The sequence below is a fragment of the Symphalangus syndactylus genome, chromosome 2, assembly GCF_028878055.3.
Source record: "Symphalangus syndactylus isolate Jambi chromosome 2, NHGRI_mSymSyn1-v2.1_pri, whole genome shotgun sequence".
In the NCBI taxonomy this organism is placed as follows: Eukaryota; Metazoa; Chordata; class Mammalia; order Primates; family Hylobatidae; genus Symphalangus; species Symphalangus syndactylus.
This window is the reverse complement of record NC_072424.2, coordinates 52,906,053-52,933,173: the sequence shown is the minus strand read 5'-3', so window position 1 is coordinate 52,933,173 and position 27,121 is coordinate 52,906,053. Positions and strand designations below refer to the sequence as shown.

General features: G+C 36.6%; 1 protein-coding gene and 1 pseudogene across 4 annotated transcripts in view; one reads left to right on the top strand and one right to left on the bottom strand.

Annotated features, from left to right (window-relative positions):
* COL19A1 (collagen type XIX alpha 1 chain) overlaps positions 1-27,121 on the top strand; it is a 338,738-nt gene that overhangs the window by 197,170 nt on the left and 114,447 nt on the right. For all 4 annotated transcript variants that reach the window (XM_063618674.1, XM_055257198.2, XM_063618677.1 and 1 more), the window contains one exon: positions 26,609-26,662. In XM_063618674.1, coding sequence (XP_063474744.1) covers positions 26,609-26,662 — 54 coding nt within the window. The remainder of the gene's footprint in view (positions 1-26,608; positions 26,663-27,121) is intronic.
* Positions 22,801-26,306, bottom strand: LOC129463761 (large ribosomal subunit protein eL37-like; annotated as a pseudogene).

The following is a 27,121-nucleotide window of genomic DNA, read 5'->3' as shown; positions in this document are numbered from 1 at the left end:
CACAGGCCATCCCTTAGATAAAGTTAAACAGCACAGCTAGTTACTGACAGTGTGCCTGTGTCTCCTTGTGGTAAATTTCACTCTAACTAGTGGTCTCTGCAGTGCACTTGAGGTAGAAGAGACAAAACGCCCTGGAAAAGCTGTCAATGAGAAAAAAAATATAGTAAGCAATGATTTTGTTCCAATAATACTTAATAGTAAAGCAACAATGAGCTGAGGTCCTTACATTCACTTAAATGGAGAGCTGAATGACATTATTTGTACTGTAACAAAATAACATAACAAATTTTCTCTTTTATATGGATTAGTAAAGGAAAAATGTTTTGTATTTTCAAATAGGACCCTGAGTCTGAATGGTTTATTTATTTATGTGAATAGACGCAAGAGCTGTTCTCTGATGTGGAAGAGGCACATCATCTAATGGGGACTCCTTCAAACTGGAGACATTCAGCCCCTGAGCCGGGTGGCTGAGAGCTTCAGAGAGAAGCCTGGAGAGGTGAGGGTGGACCCATTTCAGGAACATCAAATCATCACATTTGAGAGCTAAAGGGGTACTATAGTATCATTCCAGCCCACCAAATAAGAAAACAGAGGCCCAGGAAACATTGGCAATTCTCCAAGGCTTCAGGGCTATTTATTCTAACTGTTCTGCATAACATATACCCATTGTCTATTTTGTGGTATCACACCGAAACCCAGGTTTGCATGTTTTAAAATAGGGATATTGAGAATTTAACCAAATTACTAACTTTTAAAAAAAGTTACTTAAAAATCACTAACTTAATTTTTCTAATTAAAGCCACACACTAGAAGGGACAAATATAGGTAGGTACAGCTGATCCTTTTGTGGTCTCCACACATTGTGATGAGCACACATTCTGTCCCTATAACCTGCACCAACATTTGGGAACCAGCAATGCCTGACCAGTGAGGGACCGGGGGGAGAGTCAGAACTGCTCTTTTTTTTTCAGGAGAGCAATTGGATCAATTTGTGACTTCAGCCAAATCACTCAAGACTCTAGTCTAAATTTATCTGTTTTATCATAACTTAGCCCTCAGGTATATTATGGGATTAAGCCGGAAGCACTTTAAATGCACTCTGGTGACAGGTGTTCTATGAAGGAGTCTTATAAATATTACCTACTTAGCCACAGAAACACTTAAAGAGAATGGAAAAGGAGAAGGCACTTTCTGCCAAAGTGCCGATATGCTAATACACCTGCATCAGGATCTTTATTCAGAACATTACACTGAACACGTTAGTAACTATTTCATACATTTACTATTGGAAATGTCAAGTAGAAAGTTATTTATCCATTTGGGATGGAGTGAATATATTGTGGGTGGCTGCCAAAACCGAGAATTAATCACAAGTTATTAATCAATTTGGAAAATATAAACAGATAAGTTTTCAGAAATGCAAAACATTCGGAGCATGAAACATTTTTATGGCCTAATGACTTTGAAAGCCAGCAAATTATGTTTCCAATAAATAATCAAGCCCTCAACTTTGTAAAACTCTGTAGTATTTTGAGTTACCTTAGGTAATGGCACATAATTCTCAAAGCAACTTTAATTTTATAGCACTTTTGTTTTTCTTATACATTATAGTTTAATTATAGAGAGAGTAGCTATTGCAAAGTAAATGTGATGCCATAATTCTTTAAAAAGTTGAAAATTTATCTTTTACATGATATACGTAGATTGTACTGTGTTTTTATTTCTAAATTTCTTGGAATAGTAGTATTGACAGTCGCTCTTGAATTCTTCAGAAATACCTTAGAAACTACTTTTTCTCATTTTCCTCAAAACCAGTAAACTTTTACTTGGACTTTTTTTGTGAATTATTGTAGATTAATTTGATATTTATTTGACATTTCTAATATGTCTAACACAAACATATACATATATGTATGTACATGTATGTAAGCGTTATCCATTGTGTTTTTTAAATTCACAACAGTATACAACGTATGTTGTGACCACTGTATTATGGTGTCATTTGTGGCTCTCAAATCACTAGACAATGCACTTCTTGAACACTAGAAAGGATTGTTGTTTGTATTTCTTATGTGAGAGATGTTAGCAATGTGTCTATGCAACCATGAGAAAGATGACTGCAGAGTATCTACAAGTATATTTAATACCTTGAATGCACATAAAATTCAATAATATAAACACAAATAACTTATGTGCATTCAATATTTTTATTCAATAATAATGCCACTTTAAGGAAATCAATCATAGAACATACAATGAAAAGAGCAAGATATCATTGGAAAAAATCTACACCTTTTGTTCTGCCATATTGAAGGCTGTTGCTTCACACTCTCCATTGGCCACGTGTTTTATGCAGTCTTCCAAATCTTCTGCAGAAACATTTCCATAGCTTTGTGCATTTATTCTATCATGTTTGTAGTTTATTTGTCTTCGAAAGTATTTGAAGGTCTTAAAAATGCAATCAAATCAAAATCTCTACACTGAGAGAAAAAGACAAGAGCTAATGAATAGAGAGTAGGAAAGAGAAGAAAATAAGAAAATAAGCAAAAACACCTATACTGAGTGAGGCAACTACATTTGAACAAAAAGCCTCTCTGAGAGATCTGAGGGCCTATTTATTTACTCAAGAAACATTTGAGTGCCTGTTTTGTGTGAAATACCATGGAAGCTGGCTTAAGTCAAGCTTCCCTAAAAGCAGAGCCTAAGATGGGATTCTTGTATAAGCGATTTACAGAAGAAATCTGTAAGAGAGTGAGGGAAGCAGACAAGAGAACAGAAGAATGCAGGCAAAATATGGTTTCAGGAGCATCAAGTCTCTCCCTGATCTCACAAGACACTCTGGAGCACCACAGAATTTCTCCTGCCTTGAAGCAAGGGGTGAGGCTTGCCCTCAGCAGGTGGGGAGATGGGCAGTAACTTCCCAGTATCTCCAGGCCAGGTAGATCCTGTAGACTAAGGTAACCCTCCAGGAATGGGTGTAGATAGAAGCTAGTAGCAGCCAACACCCATGGCAACTGAGCCCACCCAAGCCTGCACCTGTACAGAGGTAAAATAAAACACGATCCTTAACATCACTGACGCAGAATCCTTGATGGCTTTTGAGTGAAAGTGAAGATACGATTTTAAAAAGAACTTTGATAGTATTAACCTCACAGAACGGGTTCAATGGCTCACGCCTGTAATCCCAGCACTTTGGGAGGCCGAGGCGGGCAGATAACTTGAAGTCAGGAGTTCAATACCAGCCTGGCCAACAGGGTGAAACTCTGTCTCTACTAAAAATACAAAAATTAGCTGGGCATGGTGGTGTGCACCTCTAATCTCAGCTATATGGGAGGCTGAGGCAGGAGAATCTCTTAATCTCAGGAGACAGAGGCTTCAGTGAGCCGAGATCACATCACTGCACTCCAGTGTGGGGGACAAAGGAGACACCATCTCAGAAAAAAAGAAAACTATCCTTGTAGTCTAATCAGTAAGTAATAAAGGGCATGATTATAAAAAGTGAAATGGCTGATGGGAATGACATCAAGGAGATTGAATGAACATAGAACAGGCAAAGGACTTAAGTTTCAGAAGTTATTGCTGACATATCAAGTCTGAAATGATAGTGCCTTTAAATGAACTAGAAAACACTTGAAGAAAACATTCTTTTAAAAGAGATGAGTCAGTTTGAAGCCTACAACATTAGGGCTACTGAAGGGATCTGCAATCAAAAGTACACCAGCCCCTTAAGATGTGAGCTGAGTAGAAGAACGAAGTTTACTGTTAGCAAGTCATCAGTTTAAGGGTGATAACTAAAGCCATCACAGTGGGGTGAGGGGGCAGTGTGCAAGGGAGAAACTAGGAAGAAAAGAACTGAGAGTAGAACCTTGAAATTTGGGTAAACCTGTATATAGGAATGGGGTGGAGAGATGAACCAGAACGTTTAAAGTATAGAAAAGTGGGAGAATAAGAAGAAAGTTTTGAAAGGGAGGGGACTGCGAACTGATAGGAAATTCTTCAGAGGTATCAGGTAGGATAGGGGTTGAGAAAAAGCCATTGGTGATCTTGAAGGAAGCTGGTTTCTTAGCATGTCTGTGTTGCACAGAGGCAGACATGACACTGCACGGATCTCAAGAGTGTAGTAGATATTAAGAAAGTCAGGGAAGTATGAACTATTATTCTCAAAAGCTGAGGTGTAAAGAGAGATGGCATAAGACTACATTGGGAGAGGTCAAGGAAAATCTTTGTTTCTTTTTTTCTCATAAGTGTATATATATATATATATATGAATACTCAACTACAATTACAAACTGAAGCAAAGAAGTCTGTAAATAGGGAGAAACTGAAGATGCAAGCAACAGCAAACAATAATAAATTATCCAGACATACTGGAAGAGGCCAAAAGGGAAGGCACAGGTATAAACATAGGTCAGCATCTTTACCTTGAGGACACAGGAAAAGGAAAGGAGGGGCATGGACACTCTGAGGACAAAGTAGAAATAAAGGCTTATTGCATATTCACGTTGCATATGCACATTCTTCTCATATAGAAAGAATTTTTTAGTGTAGATATGATTTAGTTAAACATTTGCTGTTTATAAGAGGCATTAATCTCAAGATAGTTTTCAGGCCAATAGATATACCTACTACTTTCTTCCCTCATGAACAGCAAGCCCAACTTAAGTAAAAGAGAGAAATATAAAAGTAGAGGAAGTGAAACTACACAATGGTGAAAGGGGCAGGCCTTGGGATAAGAAAAAGTCTATTATTGCAATTTCAGTGTAATTTCAGTTTTGCTAGGTTTTTCAAGCTGCTGGGGAAAATGTAGGCATTTCATTTTATCCCTTTTATCTAAGACTCCTTTCCTTTGTAAATTACCAGTGGTCCTTAGAAGAGCATTTCTGTTATCAGACACTTGTCTGAATTCATTTATTTTGTTTCACAAATTCGTTTTGTCAGAACACAGTTCTAACTCCTTGGAAAACTTTGTTTTATTAGTATAATATAAATGAGGTCAGGGTAAAATATTGTCAAAATTAAATTGTTCTTATCTTTATTGCTTTTGGCAATTTTCACATTTTATGTCTCTGTGCACATTCTGTAAACTGTCATTTATTTTTTTCTTAAATGGTATAAAGTTTCTGAAGCATGCTAATTAAGTATCGTTTCCAAGCGAAGAAATGTCAAGGGACCGTCTTACCATATGAAGAGTCCTGCCTGTGTTTTATCAGTAAGTCCTTGTGGTTATGGTGATACATTTTTATATACTCTACTGGTAACTTACTATGGGCTTAAAAACCTTTTTCACTGGGAGCTTATGCAAGTGAATGTTGTGTGTTTCTTTGCAGCTGTTGCCATAGAAATAAAGACCTTTACAAAGTAAAATGAGGATGGCATAAGAATTACAAATTCAAAAGAAGTTACGCTTCTAATTTAATATCAAAAATGGTGCACTATTCTCTTTCTTTTTAATTTTGTCAAAATTGCATGACCTAAGTGTGTCTAATATACTTTTATTAGATAATTTCTGGTATCAGAAAAGCTAAAGCAAAAAAAAAAAAAATGGAATAGGTGAATTCCCCACAGCATTCAGTGGGATGGGCTTTAATCTTTAATCTTTTATTCTTAAGACTTATAATATTTCTAATTGTTTTCCGCATGCTCTACCTTCATACTACTTTCTATCTTATTTTCCATTTAAATCTAATTACCTATAATGGGCTTTCTTAAAAACAAACCATTTATTTTGCTTTCTTTCTTTACCACATCATTTTCAACCACAAGGCACGTTTTCTGGCATTAACACGCACAGAAGGATGAACAAATCTGTAAAACTTTCTCAGATTTTATTACTGTTCATGTTCAGACTTTGAAAGTCTTGTAGACTTCTTTTGAAAATAAAAAAAAAAATCTGAAGCAGTTACACAAATTAAAGTTTGTACCAGAATGTAAATCAACACACAGCTTCCTTCAATGAGAAATTCTTGCTAAAAAGAAATGTCAGCAGAACTAAATAGGCTTAATGACATGGCAAAAATTGTGAATTTGTAAAGATTAATATGTTAATTTGGAGATTATTTTATTTTGAGATAATATGGAAAATGACCATGCATGCTGAGGTATGATGGTTATTGAGGAGAAAAATTTTATCAAAACTATTAGGATTATAGAATTAATTCATTGTTTCTGCAAGTTAAGAAACCAGTTTATTCTTACTTTTTTAAAAATAAAATTTGAACAGTTTTATAGACTTGCTTATTTGTCTGTTATCATCAGTATTTTAAATAATATCAATATTTCTATGCAAAAAAATAAGGTAATGTGTTTTTTAGTGGTAGGAAGAAATAAAAGAGTGAACACTGAAGTTTCTAGAGATTGTTACAATATTATTCTCATAGCTTTACAACAGTTATCAAAGAAACAAGTGATGTTCTTGATATTCTACATCAGTGAAAAGTTATCTTCAAATATTTAACAAGTTTGATAAAACATTTCAAATTTTATTTTCCACCAAAAGAAGATGCATATATAGGAATTCTAGAATGTTGAATTTATTTATTTCATTGGGAGATTAACTTTAATAAATAATTTATAGGGGGATTTGCTTTAACTGACTACTGATGAAGAATTGAAGATTAATTTTGAAAACAGAGCATCACTTGCTCCATTTTTAAATAAAAGTTGTAAATAATATTCTGAGAGTCTAAAATTACTTCAAAATCTCTTCCATTTCCTTCAGCATATCTTTGTTAAAATGATTTCTATCTTAATGTCATTAAAATAAAATAATGAAGCACTTTTTTAATTAATTAATTAATTAATTAATTAATTTCTGAGACAGAGCCTCACTCTGTCTTGCCCAGGCTGGAGTGCAGTGGTGCAATCTTGGCTCACTGCAAACTTCACCTCGCAGGTTCAAGCGATTCTCCTGTCTCAGCCTCCCAAGTAGCTGGGACCACAGGTGTGTGCCACCACACCTGGCTAATTTTGTATTTTTAGTAAAGACGGGTTTCACCATGTTGGCCTGGCTGGTCTCGAACTCCTGACCTCAGGTGATCCATCTGCCTCAGCCTCCCAAAGTGCTGGGATTACAGGTGTGAGCCACCACTCCCAGCCAATGAAGCACCTAGATAAAAGTTATCCTCTATAACAATGGTCCCCAACCTTTTTTGGCACCAGGGATGGGTTTTGTGGAAGATTTTTCAAGGACCGGGTTTGAAGGTGTGGTTTCAGGATGAAACTGTTCCACCTCAATCATCAGGTCTAGTTTGATTCTTATAAGGAGCGTGTAGCCTAGATTCTTCGCCGTGTGTGGTTTACAATAGGGTTCATACTCCTATGAGAATCTAATGCCCCCACTGATGTGACAGGAGGCAGAGCTCATGCAGTAATGCTCGCCCACCACTCACCTCCTGCTATGCAGCCCAGTTCCTAACAGGCCACAGACCGGTACCAGCCTGGGGCCTGGGGGTTGGTGGGGGACCCCTGCCCTATAAGAAATGTCAATTCAACTTGAAGCAGATATGTTAACAAGCAAAAAGCAGGATCATGTCTTACATTAAAAACTATATAATAGTGTTTATTTCTTCAAAGAGTGCATATAGGTACTTAGTATGGGAAATCACTATTTCAATCATGATTTTTTGTGTCATTGTAATTACAAAATGACAAAAAATTAATGAGTGCCATAGGGAATCTTTATGTGCCTTATACACACTTTAAATAATGTGTACAGTTTTGTAATTTTTTTCATTTTTCCCTAATGTTTTAAAATTATATTTTTAAAGCATAATTTTTTGTTTGTTGAATTCAGTAATATACACTGGAATTTATACTTCATATGTGTTTATTTCATTTTTTTCTAGCAATTCAGCTTTGTTATATTTTATAAAAGTACTGATTCATGACAGATTGGGTATTTTAAAAACCAGTCCTTTCCCATAGAATTAGAGAAGTGCTGATTTAGTAGGTTGCATTGATTATAGGCTAAAACTGTAACAACAAAAACTTTATCACCAGCAGAAGGAATTCCTTTTACTGAAGTATGATTAGTTAAGCTTTTTAAAACAGTTTAGCCTTGTAATAATTAAGATAAATGTGCACTTAGCCAGGTCAATTCTGAAAATTAACCAGCAAAATATACAATGAATTCTCAGCTATACAACGTATGTTACCAGGACTTAGAACCCAGGCAGCCATATTCTATATAAAGCAAGGATAACATGTTTCACTGTCTGTTCTGTTTTATTCCTGGCTACCTGGACTAGTTCTCCTGGAGTCCATATGCAGGGCAAGACAGCCAGTAGGGCTGAAACTGATTATATAAATAGAATTTCTGAAAAAGTATTATAAGAGGAAAGAGCAGTTTCCTCCCTCAACTCTTTCAACCCTTTTTCTCCCTGGAAAAAAGATAAAATGAAAGTTAATGGATAATTTGTGAAGAATAGTCCAACTTACCTTTTTAAAATTGGAAGATCCCTTTTACACAAAGGATTTAAACAGATAATTTATTGTATGACCACCTATGGCTAAAACACCCTCAAGTTTAACAAAAAGGACAGTTATTTGATAGATTTAGGTATGTGGACAGCCAAACAAGCAGAAACCATTTAAGATAAGATAATCCAGGTAACAGTTGGTGAAGATAACTGACTTTAGGGTCGAGTTTAGACTTAATGTTGACTGGGACGAGGATGCTGAGATTTAAAGAAGTTAATATGACTTGTTCAGAGTCACAAAGCCAGAAATTGGTAGTCATGTTCAAGTCTATGGCCAAATTCTGCTCCCCCAATAGCCATATTTTTCAACCCATGAATTGTGATCCATGAGCAAGTCAGAAATCAACTTAGTGGGTCACAGTCAGATTTTCTTTGAAATATTAATAAATGGCCAGAATACAATTGAATATACAAAATGGTTTAACCAATGTAGAGGAAAATCAGTGTTGTCAGAGACCAGCCTGATACTGACACAGAAGTTTCTCTGCCTATTTTCCTCTGCTTAGCCCGTTTTCTGTCTGGAGGCTGCCTTGATTCATTCCCCTACTAATCACTTTGATTTTCCTTCTCTTCCAGATGTACAGCTTGTGCACATGAATGTTAGGTGGTGGGTGGAGATGCTCCCTCTGCTGTAGAGTGGCTTTGGTGAAGCCAACCAACCCACAGACCTTACCTCTATAAGGGGGGCTGTTCATTGTTTGATTAGTTTATGCCTCAGATAGATATCTGGGTCCTTGAAATTTTTATTAATAAAATGTAACCCTCTATATAACCTCACCAAAGTAAAGTCTCAAAAGGCATTAATTCTGGAGTCTTGCAAACTCCTGGGTGAGCCCTGCCTGTGTGACCCAGGGAATACTACTTAGCCTTTCTGAGTCTCAGTTCTTCAGTTATACAACCGAAATAATACTAATGAATAGTACCTAACCCGAAGTTGATGATTAGAAAAATATATGTGTAAAGTAGCCAATACAGAGCCTATCACATGCTAGGTATTCAATAATTGCTAATTATTGTATCATAGTTATAATATTAATTTCTAAGTATTTGAACATAATAAAATCCTCTAGCACTAAAACCATGGAAAAGATTTAGTGTTTCTTTTGGAATCCGAAGACTTTTCTGGATTTGTTCCTAGCACAGTTGCCCAGGAAGAAGTGCAACTAGCCAGTGGGTGTTTGGGGGTGAAATCCAGCCTGTGTCCTGCTAACTACTAACACTGTACCTCAGTGTAGAGCTGCAGCTAATAGGGAAAGCACTGTATCTGCTAACTGGAGCCCCATCTCCTGAGTCATTAAGCCAGTTAGCACTGTCCTACAGAAGGTTGGAAGTGTCAGTTAGTAGACTTTTCCATTTAGTAAAGTGCTGAATAAATAAACTTTTACTACAACTGGTTTCTTTAAAGTGTTTGTACTTCTAATGATATTCTAGAACAGTTTTGATTTTTTTTCTCTTTGTTATCACATAGATGCTTGTAAAACCAGCCGAATATCAGGAATAAACTATTTATAACATAGGTTGACACGGTACTATTTGAAATGTTTTGTGAACTGCAGATGTTTCATAAGGATTCTTTATTCTTTTTCCTTCCATTCCTTGATGTTATGGAATATGTCAGAAGGCTTTTTTAAGGTCACCATGTATCTAATCTCTTGAAAACGTATACTCTATTTCAAAGCTCTAAGAAACTGATACCTGGATCAGTAGACCCAAATTTAATTTCAGCTTGCTCAGTTTACATCTTAAACTCCATTTAAAAATGTTATTGTGCTATTAGAGAAAAGTCCCGTATGATACCCCATTTGTATTTTGAAATTCAGCTGGATAAATTGAAATGCTGAAAATGAGTTATGCTATTGCAACACTCACCATATATTAATAACTGAACTGATATTTGCAGGATAAGGTTTTTCTATCAGAGAAAAATAAAATGATGTTAAACTGCTAGATTCCTTGGATGGTTAGTTCTTTTCTGGGGTGAAAGACTTGAGCAACACTAGACCCCAGTATATACAACCTCAGAAACTAATTGAGGCTTTGCCCTATGATATAATAAATGGCCCTATACTTTTCGTATTTCTATATTTTGCTACTCTAGAAATAGTTCCATTTGGAAATGTTACCTATCCACAACAGAATTCAGCATTCACAGCAGTTAAATATAATAAACTATACACAACCCTGCCCCATCCCCCCGACACACACACACCAAGGATAAATCTTAAAAACAATAATATTGAATACAAGAAAAAATACATAAGTACGTATATTTCTTTTTTAAGAGTACATGAAACAGAAAGATAACGTAAACTCATGAGAGTAGTTATCCCAAGAGGAAGGTGAGGGAAAAAGGACTACAGATGGTCAAAAAGTATTTCTATTTAATCTATGATATTTTGTTGATTAAAAAAATCTTGAAGAAAATATCTCAAACTGTTACTAGTTGTTAATGCTGTGCTGTGGGAAAATAATCATTTGTTATGTTACTCGTTTTACATATCTGCATTTTAAAACTATCTCAACAAAATAATTTCGAACTATTTACAAAGGTTTTATCATGTTATCTACAGCAAACACAAAAATAAAAACAAAAACATCACCAGATCTTAAAGAACTTTCAAGGCATAATTAGTTTCATGGCTTTGATGTTGATGCTCATCTAAAAGTATAGTAATGAATGCGATCACACTTTTTCTCATTAGTACAAACTCCTCATTTGTCTAGTACCTTTCAAAAAGTTACATTTACTTCCATTTTCATGGTTAGCTCAGTCCAAAAACAAGAACAAATATTTATTAAGCACCTATTGTTTGCCAGAAACTGCTGTAGGCAGAGGATAAACCAATGAACACAATAGACTGGGAATCAGCAGACTACAGCCCTTGGGCCAAATCTGGTGTACCATGTGTTTTCTTTAAATAAAGTTTTATTGGAACACATTCATGCCCATTTGCTTACATATTGCCTTTGGGTGCTTACAACAGCAGAGTTGAATAGTTGTGACAAAGACTATATGTCTCACGAAGCCTAAAATATTTACTTTAAATATTTCTTACTTTTCACAGGAAAAGTTTAGTTAACACCTAAAATAGACAAAAGCCTCTGCCCTCACGGAACTTACATTCTATTATGGAGACAGACGGCCACAAAATAAATAAGTTTTAGTGTGGTTGATGGTGATACATGCAACCAAGATTAAGAAAGCAGAGGAAAGGGATATGCAGTGTTGTGTGGAAGTCAGAGAAAGCCTTGCTGCCAAGCTGACCGTGGAGCAAAGATCTAAAATAGATGAGGGCCATGTGAAAAGCTGAGGGAAGCTCTTTCTAGGTAGGGGAAGCAGCAGGTGCAAACGTCTGAGGCAGAAATTTCAAGGAACTTTAGGAGGTCGGTGTGGCTAGAATGGTGAAGGGAGGTGAGAGGAGGTTGGGGAGTCCACACAGAAAGGCAGAGCACAGCCTTGCGGGTCATTCATTGTAAGGAGTTCAGCTTTCACTCTGAGTAAGGGCCCTCGTTTGTCTGTTGTAAAATCTAGACTATTCATTTCATTTAGAAACAGAGGCCAAAGCTATAGATACTGCCTCCTTAGGTCAAATGTTATTCAAGTCTGAAAACTTCAATTCTAACCTTACCAGCAGTGGTAAGGATCGCCACACTGCCAGTTCTTACCAGTGCTACCAGGGGAAGAAAGCAAGATAACTGGTAACTATATGTTACCACAGTTTGAAAAACATTTCTGTGACACATCTATCCCATAAGTTATCCACGATGACACACTAGTGTCAGCACTAGAGAGCACATGCTATGTAAGGTTTTATTTCAGGCCTGTAGGTTGGCCTCAATAACATTAAATTTCAAACTGAGGATTTGGGGTATATTTTTCTTCAATATTTGCCAAGAATGTAATTGATCACTGGCTCTACATCTGAATGTGTTCAGCCACCTTCTCCGTGCCCCTAGGCAGTTTAATTCCTCAGGGAATGCTTGGTACCTTCTGCACAGAAGAATGGGTAGACCTTTACAGAGAGTTCATTCCATGGCAGCTGCCATACCTGCCCTCCGGAATTTATAGTCTAATAATGGGGAAAAGATCATAGAAAGCCCCTTTCAAATGTATATATTTCTCTTAAATACCTCTCAGATCTTCATATATTCTATCCCACTATCTTTAGGCAGGTATGTTTTTATTCTTTTTTTTTTCCCTAAGGTAGAAATTGCTCAGGCTGAGAGATTATGTGACTTTTTCAGATTCGCTTAATTAATAAATGAAAGAGGGTGTACTAGTGGTCAGGTCTCTGGCTTCTCATACAATGCACATTTTTTTTCTATCCTGTTTTTTATTTTTAAGTCAATGATCAATTTGTGTCATAAATATATGAGTTAGAATCTGTATCACCTCAATATAATATACACCCTTCTAAAATATAAAACATGACTATGGGTAACATGTATTGAAAGTATGCCAAAATAGAAATATTGCTGCTCCAATCATCCAAAGCCACTATGTCCATGTTTAATGCAGACTTATAATTCTTGAAAATACTGGTGAACTACTATTCTCTTTTGTGGATCTATTTAAATAGCCTTTTTTTGTGTGCAGAACAAAACTTATATTGAGGAAAGAAGAGAAATATTCTAATACCAGACTATGAGCTCCTCAAGGGCAAGATCTGTGTATAATTTTTCTCTTTACTCTCCAACATCCAGCATATAGTAAACACTTAATAAATGTACAAATGCTTATCATTGATACAAGAGTGGCTTTATTTTTCCCATTCATTTGTGTTCCTAAGTGGCAGTTGATTTCTCATTAAAGTAGTAAACAAATCTGTAACTTCGATTGTTTCCAACATTAGCTCCTGTAGTTTTAGTTATTGTTGATTTTTGAAAGATTTAAATTAAGGGTCTGTCTTCAGGATCTCAAACATCTAAATGAACGTGTGAATATTGCCATGTAATTTTACGTTTGAATCCCATAGACAAGTGACTGGATTTTTCTCTTTGCCTCTGGAGATCTTGACATCAAATAGATTTCACCTACATGTGTTTTCTCTTTTGAATGGATTTAAATCATGTTTCTTCAGTTTGACTTTTTCCAAATAATCGTCTGGTAAAAATACTTTATTATGTGTAAGAAAAAGATCGATATAACTTTACTTAAATGTATAGTTTTTCCCTCAGTTGTTGGTTTGCCAGCCATGATCCAAGATAAGGGCTTTTTTTCTTTCATTAACCCCTCAAGGCTCTCATTTTCAAAGTCAATGGGACAGTTAGGCATGTATTTTTTAGGGAATCTTTGTAGCTTTGATTCTATATTTCAAAAGATGCCCAAACTATGGCATTATTTCCCATAAGATCTCTAAATTATTGGTTGATCAAAATATAAATGAGACAATAAACTACATTTGCATATTTCTGTGGATGAGTTTAAACATCCTTGTTTCTCCTGCAAGGTCTTTCACTTGAGTTAGGCCAGCCAACTGACATATTGATTGTTAATCATACGTATTAACTGGAGTAGTTAATGCTTCAAAATCCAACTTACCATTCTTTCCACAGGGACTGGTTCGTGTTTTCTAAATGTGATGACATATGCTTCAGACACTGCTAATTAGGCCTTTCCCTTGAAAATTCATCCTGACATGTTTCAAGAACACTTTTCTCCCTTGAGTACAAGTTCATTAAATTATTAATATCCTTTTGTAAGTCTTGTAGGATTACTTACACAATGCAGCTTTCTCTGTTTTAAAAACTATAGTTTATAATGAAGGATGAAATAGATCTCACTTCCTTATACTGTATATCTTTTTTTCCAGGCAAAAACAATGGGCTGGGTAAATATAAGAGAATAATAGATACTATATTCAGTTACATAAAATGTTAATGTAAGATTAAAAATATTTTTTAGCCTGGGCAACATAGAGACACCCATCTCTACAAAAAAATTAAAAATTTGCTAGGTATGGTGGCACATACCTGTAGTCCCAGCTACTTGGGAGGCTGAGGCAGGAGGATACTTAAGCCCAGGAGGTTGAGGCTGCAGTGAGCAACGATCACACCACTTTACTTCAGCCTGGGTGACAGAGCAAGACTCTATCTCAAAAAAAAAAGATTTGCACATGGAAATGAAAATGGAAATGTTATATGGTCAGCTGTTTGTATCTGTGGGTTTTACATCCGTGGATTCAATCAACCATGGATTGAAAATATTTGAAAAGAAAATGTGGTTACATCTTACTGAACATGTACAGACATTTTTTTGGTCATTATTCCCCAAACATTACAATGTAACAACTATTTACATGGCATTTCATTGTAGGTATTATAAGTAACCTAAAGATGATTTAATGTATATGAGAGGGTGTGTATAGCTTATATGCAGATTATATACCATTTTATATAAGGTACTTGAATGGCTATGAATTTTGGTATTGGACGGTGGGGATCTGGAACAAATCTCCCACAGATACCAAGAGATGACTGTACATATAATCAACTCTACACACATGTAAGGAAGTGTTATAAGCAATATAAAACAGATAACCTAAAATTAGTTCTATTGAGCTTCTGTATTAAATGATGAATTTAGTGGCAGTTTTACCTTCTGGCCTATTATCTACCTAAGCAGGTGCTTATACCAACCTATATAATATGACCTTTTTAAGACAAAACTCCTAACGGCTTCCCATCACAATCACGGTAATGAAACTCAGAGCACTCACCATAATCTGCAAGGCCCAGCCTAATCTGGCCTGCCTACCACCCAACCACACACTTGCTCTTCTCTAGCAACCTGTGTTTCTTGCTATTCCTTGAAGAATTTGTTCTTGCTGTTCCCTCTACTGGACAGCTTTCCCTGGATGCACCTGGATGCTCTTTCTCAGACCTTGCATTATCCTTGGACTCACTTTGTTCAGGTTTCTGCTGAGGCCTTCCCTGATTTTTCTATCTAAAACAGCACACCTTCCTGTATAACTCTGTACTGCCTTACCCTGCTTTATTTTTCTGTATTTCCTATCACTATCCAAAATTCGTATCTTTATTTGTTTAGTTCTTAGAGATGCAGTAAGTATAGCCTAGTGGTAATGGTCAGAGACAATACAGCCAAGTTGCCTGGATTCAAGTCTTAACTCTGGTATTTACTAGCCCCATAACCTTGGGCAAGTTATGTTGTCACTAATTTGCCTCATCCTTAAAATGGGAATACCTCAAATGTATTTTGAAGATTAAATGAATAAATATGTGTAAGTTTCTTTGAATGATATTTGGCATCTGTTACTATTATTGTCCCCACTGGTATATGAGCTCTATTGAGACAGAATTCAAGGTATTTCCAGAGCATGGTAAAGCATCTAACCCGCAATAGGGACTTCATAAATACTTCTTGAATTAATTTGTGAACAATTCTGGGCACATGCCAGCTGAAAGTGGGGAAAATACCTTATAAAAACACAGCGAAAAGCCAGCAGGTGAACAAATAAAGAGTTTAAAAGTCATAATGGAAATTTTACATAGTTGAGAAAGCTGAGTTGGTTATGTGAGTTTTGTAAATGTAAATGCATATGTACTAGATGTAGCAAGAATGAGGGGAACAAGATGTATTTAGGGTTTCTGCCTTTAGGATACTTCCCTAGAGGCGAACAGAGAAAAAATCAAAGAACATAAAAAGAATCTGGCAACTGACCAATAATTGCTGCCGGCAGGAACAACTGGGCCACCAGCTTTCCCAGGAAACTCTAACCTTACTTTGGGAAATGTTGGATCTGATGGGAGCTGGGGGAAGGTAAATTGTACAGCACAGACTTTGAATTACTTTTACCCAGTTACTGCTTCAAGTGACATTGGGTGTTAAGTTTAAGGAAGCGAAAAGTAGTATTCAAATAAAGAAAAATACTCTCGGTTTTGTACAATAGTATGTCCCAAGTGTTCAGTTTTTAAAGGTCGTCGATACGTTTTCCAAATAGTTAAATCAATCATGCAAGAAAAAGAAGTGGTGAGCTGGGAAATGCCTTCTGAACACACTTGATCTAAAGGCTGGGGATAAGTATCAGAAGAGAAGAGAACCAAAGAGCGCACACACGTCTAAGACAGGTTACCGCAGGTGCATCCAGGGAAAGCTGTCCCTGTTTGAGGACTTTTCAGGGAGTATAATGTCCCAGGTTGTCGCTGAGGTTGTGTAAATGACTTTTTCTACCCACATTTTCCTCTTATCCCCATGATCCCTCCACTCCAGAGGGAAACTGGAAGTGCTGAGATCATCTATAACCAAATGAACAAGTCTGTCTAAATACCTGTTGCAAATAATTGTCCCTTCTCCTCCACCATGAAGGCAAGCTCTAGGTCTTAATCATCTTAATATATTTTCCCCAACACAGCAGGTAAAACAGACAGTAAATTTCTGCCAAATAAAATTTACTCACATCTTTTTGATAGGGTTTTTTTCTGAAATCAGCACTTAAGTATCAAAATGCAATTTAATCCATTAAATTCACTTCAATTAATTGAGAATTACATAAGGAAAATTTTTCCATTTCAAAATTGGGTGACCTTTATAGTTCCATCTCACTGATCCTCTAGCATTCTCTTCATTTGTCAGGCAGTTATTGAATGACTGCGAAATGTAGTTCTGTGAACTTATTTCATACTAGTCAATTCAATCCTAGACATTGAATATGTAGCTCTAAAATTCTACCCCTTGAGTATGTCTTTTGGATTATGTAACTCAGAAATACTGAAAGTATGTCCTGTCACTTTACCTTAATTGAAATCAAGATCTCCAAATATTACTAATGATTATTTGTTCCAATGCTCACTGGTGATGCTGAGCTTGTTCCTGTTCACTGGTCTAGCCTCTGACCTGTCTGAAGTTTGTAGATGAACTTCACTACATTGTTTTTATTTTAACATTTCTATTAAATAAGACTTATCATTTTATATACATTATTTGTCCCTCTGCATGTCAATTTCGTTGACTCTAAACCTACAAACATAACAGTTCCCATAACAAAAGTGAAGGAGAAAAGTCTTCATTCATAAGGCGTTGTGAAAGTGGAATGTTTTAGAGATGTGGAAGGCTGGCGGCATAATTCTCAGACAGGAAGGCAGTGTATATAAAGGCCAAATTCCCCTTCTCCAGTCTGGGAGTGTGCTGCCTGTGAACATCCAGATATGGAGGAAAGAATGTTTTCACAATGAACTTTCAGCTTCCACCAGCTTCATGTGGCACAAAGATGTTAAAATACATCACAGTATATTCAGGAAATTGTTTAGCCATACCCTACCACTGCCCCATCCATGATACCAGACCAATGAAGTGGCTTGGCAAATATTGGCAATGACAGGCCTAGAAAACAGAGGCAGAAGTTGGGCCTTAGAGAGTTGGTGGTGTGGCAAGGCAGTTAGGCATTCCAACAAATCTAAATGGAAGGTTTGGGTTGGCCTCAGAATCAGGGTAGAGAGACGTGAAGGCAAGCAGAAATCAGGCAAGCAGAGGAGAAGCAGGAAGATCCACATTCCAAAGGGAAAAGCAACAAGTAAATGGGACATTTACAAAATCTGACTTGGTAGTGAGAAGAAGAGAAGCTCAAAAATTATAACAGCAAAATAACCTAAATTGTGAATGATCAGGATACCCACATCAAGGAAACGTTAATCCTGTTTTAATGTTTTAACGAATCATTTATTCAGACTCTCATTCATTGAACTGTAGCTCAAGAGGTTGAGATAATGATGTCACAACTTCTGACTTGTTTTGAAAAGCCACATTAGTTACAGATAGAGTCCATCCAAGGGGGGATTAAAAGGAAAGGGGCAGAGAGATGAGTAAATAGTGGAATGAAATAATTTAAAAATGTTAAGATCCCAACCTCAATAATGTTCATCTTTCCTTAGCTCTGAACCTATTTCAAGTCATTTGTTCATGCTGAATTGCATTTTCTTCTCATGTCCTTACGAGAGTCACTTGTCAGATCCCTGAAGTAATGAGACCTTTATGATTAGTGTTGTTACTGTCATAGATAGATTTTAAAATATCTATTAAGAGATAAAATGTACTTAAAATATTATGCCTTCCTCAGTAAGTATTCCATTCTCATTTTTACACATATCATTGAGTTCAAAATGTAATTTTTTACATCAGGCATAAATCTTATTTCGTTTCACAAAGTTAAAAAAGAAAACTAAACTTCCCAGATAGTCTGTAATGTTTTCCTGTGTAATTAACACCTCATTCACAGTTGTGTGTGCCAGTCAAGGCCCTGTCTCCTCTTTCTTGACATTTCCTTAATACCTTGTTCAGGCTAAGCTGATGCCTAACAGTGTGCAAAATACACATATGGAAACAGAGGAATGTTAGAGAGGAGTCAGCTGAATTACCGTGACCTGCTAGTTTAGAGAAAGTACTTAGACACATGTTTCATTTTGTGGGTTTGGGGTCTGTGTGCCATCCCTTAAGTCCAATTGCTGCTGTAACCTCATCTTCATCATCATCATCCTCATCAACAATAAAAACCATCTGTCAAATGAATACCAATAGTCCATTATTTGCATTCTTCCCTTCTTAATGCTTCTAAGAGGGCCAAATGTTTATAAATCAAGTGTCTAATTTAAGATACACGTTCTCTCACACTGCAAGTCATCCTGGAAGCATTAAGTTATTTTTACTGTTGAAAATTTGTAGGTGTCATTTATTTAAATAGCCTTGTATCTTTTTTTCTTGCTGTTAATAGTGACCCTCTGTGTCCTTGTGCACAGAAAATGCAAGTGGAATTAAGCTTTGGATCATTCAAATAAAATCATTCCATTGTGGGAATCTCCTGGTTTCATTTTTAAAAGTTATATTGAAATTTAACATACATTCAGAAAAATGTGAATGTCATAGGGTACAGCTTGATGCTTTTTCATAAAATAAACATACTTATGCAACCACCACATAGTTCAAGCAACAGAACATCATCACCCCAAGAAACTCCTCTCATGCTTTCTTTCAGTCACTTTCCACTCTCACATGGGTAACCCATTATAACTTCTAATAGGATAGATTAGGTTTGCCCATTTTGTCCTTTGTATGATTTGATCAACATTATGTTTATAAGAAACATTTATATTGTTGCATGTCGTTCAATTTCATTCATTTTCATTGCTATCAAATATATACTTTTCCCTTGTATGAATAAACCACATTTTTTTTATTTATACCTCTAATGGGTATCTTGATTGTTACTTTAGATTTTCAAAAAACTCATATCCACGGTTAAAAGGTGATTACACTTTTCTAAAGGATGCACACTACATATTTTGGAGGTTTTCCTAGAGACATTATCTAACATTTTTATATAAAAAATGGAGAATTGGAGAGAGGGTAGTAGAAGGGCAATGAGGAAAGGAACTAATATTTATTAGAACTACCATGTACTGGGCATTTGGTAAAAATAGTTATTTTCTTTTGAATTGTGGTAAAAAATATATAACATAAAATTTACCATCCTTACCACTTTTAAGTATACAGTTCAGTAGTGTCAAGTATATTCACATTGTTGTGAAACAAATCTCCAGAACATTTTCATCGTGCAAAACTGAAACTCCATAAACATTAAACAACTCCTTTTTTCTCCTCTTCCTTTTCTTCAGTCACTGGTAACCCCCATTCTATTTTCTGTCCTATGAATTTTGCTTCTTTAGATATTTCATATAAATGGAATCATAGAGTATTTGGTTTTCTGTGACTGGTTTATTTCACTTAGTAGAATGTCCTCAAGGTTCCTCCATGTCGTTGCATGTGACGGGATTTTCTTCCCTTTTAAGGCTGAAAATATTCCATTGTATGTTTGTACAACATTTTATTTATCCATTCATCCATTGGTTGACATTGGGTTAGTTCCACCTCTTGTCTATTGAGAATAATACTGCTATGAACATGGGCATGCGAATATCTCTTCTTAAAACTGTTTCCAATTCTTGGAGTATATAACCAGAAATGGGATTGCTAGATCATATGGTAACTCTATTTTTTTTTTTTTTTGAGACAGGGTCTCACTCTGTCACCCAGGCATGAGTGCATTGGTGCCATCTCAGCTCACTGCACCCTCCGCCTCCTGGGCTGGAGTGATCCTCCCACCTCAGCCTCCTCAGTAGTTGGGACTACAGGCATATGCCATGTGCCACCATGCCCAGCTAATTTTTGTATTTTTCTTTTTTTTAGAAACAGGGTTTTGCCATGGTGCCCAGGCTGGTCTCAAACTTCTGGCCTCAGGCAATCCACCCTTCTCGGCCTCCCAAAGTGCTAGGATTACAATTTTACAATCCCATCAACCTTGCACAAGTGTTCCAATTTCCCCATGTTCTCGCCAACACTTGTTTTCAGATTTGTTGATAGTAGCCATACTACTGGGTATATGCAGTAGGAATTTTACAAGTGATCTTTCTATTCCTTTAACAAAGTTGTTGCAAAGTATAAGTACCATTTTACATCAATGAAATCTTAGCACAAAAAGATTCTATAAGAGAAAGAATGGGGCACAGGAATTTTCCAGTCCAGGTGCTCTTGAACTTGACAATGAGCATTTTATTCTCAAAGTTCTACATAATCACAAAACAGATTGAATTCTTTTGTTCTGAGCTACAAGATATAGACTTACAAGATATAAGGTGCTCTACAGGATTGCCTGACTTTAAATATGAAAGAAGAGCTTTAGTTTTAGAGTAGTGGTTCTCATAACACGGTCCCCAGACCAGCAGCATCAGCGTTACTACAAACTTGGTAGAAATGCAGATTCTCAGATCTCACCCCAGACCTACTGAATCCAGAACTCTGAACAGCCAAGCAGGTGGCACACACCTGTAATCCCAGCTACTCAGGAGAGGGGCTAGCTGTATTACCGTGTCCTGACAGTTTATAGAGAGTACTTAAATATATGTTTCCTTTGTGTGTTTGGGGCCTGCATATCATCCTTGAAGTCCAATTACTGCTCTAACTTCATCTTCATCATCATCATCCTCATCAACAAAAACCATCTGTCAAACAACTGCCAATAGTCTATTATTTGCATTCTTCCCTTTTTAGTGCTCCTAAGAGGGCCAGGTGTTTATAAATCAAAAGTCTAATTTAAGATAAATGTTCTCTCACACGGCAAGTCATCCTGGAAGCATCAAGTTTAAAAAAGAGCTTTTTTAAACTATTTTTTATTGAGACAGGATCCACGCTGGTCTTGAACTCCTGGGCTCAAATGATCCTCCTGAGGTTTCCTATGACTGATTTATTTTACTTAGTATAATGTCCTTGAGGTTCATCCATGCTGTTGCATGGGCCAGGACTGTCTTCCTTTTTAAGGCTGAAAATATTCCATTGTATGTTTGTACCACATTTTGTGTATCCATTCATCCATTGATGGACGTTTGGGTTACTTCCACCTCTTGATCCTGAGGAGGATTGTTTGAGACCAGCATGGATCCTGTCTCAAAAAAAAACAAAAGTCTGCGAGTGAGGCTCAGCAATCTATTTTAAAACAGCCCTCCAGGTGACACTCATGCATGGTCAGGTTTGAGCCCTCCTGGGTTTAGATCATTAGGCAGATATCTAAATTGTTGTCTAATAATCTCCACACTATTGCCAAACAGAAAACTGACATATTGAGCACTTTCAGGTTTCCAGGGCAACTTGATAGAGTCAATCTGTGTTTTGCTCTTTATACCACAGTTTTCAGGAAAATGTTGGATTAGCCCAGTTATAATAACGCTGGAACACTAGATCTCTATCCATCTGAAAGTTCACCCAAACACTAATTTATCAGAGTTGCTTCTGAACAAATGGCCACCTGAGAATAGCCACCCTAACCAGGAAGACCTATTCCAGCTCAGCAGCTATTTGACTTATCTCCAGGATTTTCACTCCAGCCACACCCAAGTCCCCACCTTTTGTCTCACTTTTGGGTCTAGAGAGAGCCTTGTAATGAATGGACCAAAACAGCCAGAGATAGAAGTGAAAGCAAACATGCAAACATTCCTCCCATCGGCATCAGCAGCCTTCTTCCTGGACCCACTATCAACCGCCGCAGGCCCTGCCCCAGGTATCTTCATCCACTTCCCCAGAGCCCTGCAAAGAAAATAACAAAGATTCACAAATTAGACTTCCCTCTGAAAAGTGGGGGAATCTGATTTTAGTCCTAGGAAGGGAGTTGTGATTTATGCCTGTTTTCTTGGCCTAATTATTAATAAAATATTCCCCCAAAGTATCCTAGCTTAAGTAGTAAAATTCACCCCACCAAAAATCTACTGTTAGCTCCTTTTTTAAAAAACAGAACATTTATTGTGTGACTAATCATTGAAATTCTTAAGATAAACTGGATGCTACAACAGCTGCCCTCTTGGGTTTAGATGTTGTTCCTTCTCAGAATCCATGACTGAATCTGCGGTATACAATATTCAGGTGCCTCACTTGACCAGTCCTGGTATTATTTCCTCTTTAAGCCTTGGCACTTCAGTTATACTTCCTCTTGCGCTTAGCAGGGTAGCCACATTTGCCACAGGATGACTTCTGAAGGTGGCAGGCCTTAGAGCCACAGTGGTGGCACAATGTGTGCGTCTTATTGCGACACTTTTCAAACGATGGTGTTCCCTTCAGTATCTTGCTTCTGTGGCCAAGACCAAAGAGTGTTGTTAGCTCTTAGGTAGGCTTTTGCCTTTCCCTAATGCTTTTAAATAGAAGATAGATGATCCTTCAGAGGAACAGAAGACTGTGCGGCTGTATTCGGTGCAGCTTGGGGCCTTGAAGAAGGGAAACAAGACAAGGGAGTTAATTCCTAGGGCTCCTTGGAGAGAAGAACAATGATGTCTGGGAGTAGGCATGGACTATTGTGTTGATAGAAATTGCAGCCCCTAAGAAAGGTGCCATGGCTCACACCTATAATCCCAACACTTTGGGAGGAGGCCAGAGCTGGAGAATCACTTCAGTCCAGGAGTTCAAGACCCACCTGGGCAACATAGTGAGACCCTGTCTCTAAAAAAAAAAAAAAAAAAATTGAGAAAAAAAGAGATTGTGCCCTGCCTGGACCCATAGCTCTGTTATGCTCTAAAGCTTCCACCCACATTTCTCATCCATCCACCCCTCTCCTCTATCCTCCACAAGTCACTGATACTTGAGACTTAAGTCTCAAGAGTTTTTCCTAAGGTAAATCTTGTTTCTAGTACAGATTGAGCATCCATAATCTGAAAATTCGAAATCTGAAATGCTCCAAAATCCAAAACTTTTTGAGCAACAACATGGCACCACAAGTGGAAAATTCTACACCTGACCTCACATGACAGGTTGCAGTCAAAACACAGTCACAATTTTGTTTTATGCACAAAATTATTTAAAATAGTGCATAAAATTACTTTCAGACTATGTGGATAAAGTATATATGAAACATAAATGAATTTTATGTTTAGACTTGGGGCCCATCCCCAAGATATCTCATTATGTATATGCAAATATTCCAAAATAAAAAAAAAAATACAAAACACTTCTGGTTCCAAGCACTTTGGGACAGATTATAATCAACCTGTATGTATTTGGTGGTAAGCCTAACAGAAAGGTAACTGCATTGCTTTGTATAGCACACCTTTAAAAATTGTTCAAATCTGATTTAGGGTGCTAATAGAAATTCAAGCCTAGAAACCAGATTTAATGTGAAAATATGTGCTGGCCAAAGTTGTGTGCACACAATATGTTCCAATTACTTAACAACCCTCAAAAATATTTTACCTGCATGTCCACTCGGCAGAATCAGCCTTCTCTCTGCCCTCTTCCAGCATACACACTGACACTCTGACACTCTGACAATGGCAAGGCTGGCTGAAATCAGCAGTGATGTGCAGGAATCTGGATGCTTGCCCTCACCATATTCCTGAATCTTGGATGCTTTTTACTCCTCATCTTAACACATGCTAATGTTATGTTACAATATCTGACATTTGGTTTGTTTCAACATTAACTCTGTGATAAAAGTTAATCAACAGTCAGCCTCATTTTCCCTGCTTCCTGCCCAAATCAATATACATGTCTCCTTTGAAGAAAGGGGAATGTAAACTAAAGTTGATCCTATGGTTTTAACTTACCTCAACCTAATGTATGCTTAAAGAAAGAACCAATCACTTACTTAGATACCATTGATTTAGTTTCTTTGTGTTCTTGTGAATTAATAAATTACAGTGCTTCCACTTTCTAAGTAAACTTTTTATCATTGATTAGTCCTCAGAGGCTAATTTACTTATATTTACTAAAAGACCAAATATATTGATTTTCAGAAAATGTAAACTGCAAGACTAGAACATGGTGTACATGTGTATAACTTGTTTTAAGTATACAGAATATTAAATTATATGTTCATTTCAATCTTACAATCCTCCAAAAGAACTGCATGGTTTAGATCTATAAAATGAAAGATAAGAGAAAACACTACTATTAATAATTATATTTGTGTTTTTAATTTTCTTTTTCTTTTTTTGAGACAGAGTCTCTGTCTCCCAGGCTGGAGTGCAGTGGCACGATCTCGGCTCACTGCAACCTCCGCCTCCCGGGTTCAAGCAATTCTCCTGCCTCCAGAGTAGCTGGGATTACAGGCACATACCACCATACCTGGCTAATTTTTTTTGTATTTTTACTAGAAACGAGGTTTCTCCATGTTGGCCTGACCTCAGGTGATCCGCCTGCCTCGGCCTCCCAAAGTGCTGGAATTACAGTTGTGAGCCACCATGCCCGGCCTATGTTTTTAATTTTTAAAAAATTTTAAATCTGTTCTGTAGAGGTTAACCAGAGCTATTTATAGAAAAGGCTTCTGTTTTCATATGAAGTCTTTGATGGTATCACCTAATTTCCCTTCAGGAACAATGGACACATTTCTGATCCAATCACAGCATTGTATTTGCTTGTTGATCTCTGAACACTTACTCTACTGTTTCAACTAGCATTTCGACCTCCTACCCCACTCCAAGACTGGATGAAAATCAGAGGAATCAGGCAACTTTGCCTGACATTTTCAGAGCAAGAAAATTGGTGAATAAAATGGGCCTTTCTGTGCCTACACTTATAATTCTCCCCGAAAACAGCATTGAAAAGATCAACCTAATATCTTTACTTTATAAGTATCAATAAGCCTTAATATGTACTGACAGTTTACCAATACAAAAATCAAATAGAATTGTTAGTAACAATGAAATAGAATGACCATATTTAGAAAACATATGCTCATAAATGCTTCTCATTCAAAATGTATGCTTTCAATACCTAAGCTCACTTCCCTCTGTTAAAAATTTAAAAAATAAAAAATATTTAAGAAAATAATTTTATAATAAATAATGAAATGCTTTTTAAATGTTATTAGATTCACGGGTACTTAGAGATGTTAGCACAACATCTTGCCATTGGAATTTAGCTAGTTGTGAACTTGGGAGAGTTAATATTTCGTTGTAATCATGAAGATTAACAAGCAAGAATTATACATTTTACTTCACTTATAAAAACAGCTTAACCATCTAAAAGGAAGAAAAGAGCTGATGTGCTTCATACAGTATATATCATTACAACAGGGCTTAGGGCAGTGCTTTTCAAATTTTAGTGAGCATAAAAATTATCTGAAGTAGTTTTAAAAATGCAGATTCGTGGCTCCGACCCCTGAGATTCCAAACCATGAATTCTAGGATGAAGTCCAGGAATATGCATGTTTAACACCCAATCTTACCCTCAAATAACTCATACAAAATTAGAATTCAGGCCCCTCTTGGAGAACACCAACTTAAGATGACAGATGTATTTGTTATTGCATCTGAAACCACAGAATCATCAGATAAAATACCCATCTTAGACCATCTTTCATATACTTTATATTACTTTGCTAAAGAACCAAGGTAGATAGCATTTAAAGGGCTGCTGATTAACAATTAAGATTTATTCATTTCAGGTACTATATTTCTCATTATGGTCCTTAAAAATTGGCCCACAGCTTTTAAAATTAATTGATGTTTAACAGTCATGTGGAATTGGAATTGTTTCTTAACTTTCTGTTCATTTCTACTGTCTTCAATATTCCCATTTAATATTGTTTGACATTAAAATGTAATGGAGTCACAGTATTTATCATCTGTTCTTCTTTGGTTTCAAGGGAAGACGAGGGAAAACAGGACCTCCCGGAAAACCAGGAGCCCCAGGACCACCTGTGAGTAAACAATAAGATGACTGTCCCTTTAAAGAGTCTGTCTTTAGTCTTTATGTCTGTGTGTTTACCCAAGGATTATTTTACTCCCCTGCAGATAATGATTTCCTTTATTCTACTGTTTAGAATGACTGGTTTCAGCATTTGGATGAGTAGTTCATACTTTCTATATTCCTAACTCCATCATCACCACAAACCAAGAGATGAGGGAGGCTGGTAATTGTCCATACACCTCACCAACTTCTTTATTACACAGATGGCAATAACAGTAGTGTCTGTTTGAACATCCCAAGCCAAGTGTCCAGATAGATGAATCCTGTTCTGAACCTACCTGGACACCATCTTCTAGATTTCTTAACATCCAGGCTGTTAGAAAATTAGACATCTGGGGAAGCATATCCACTTTTCTTGATATGAAACTATTTTGTTAGTATAGTTTCATGGTTTGGTAAAAAGTGCTAT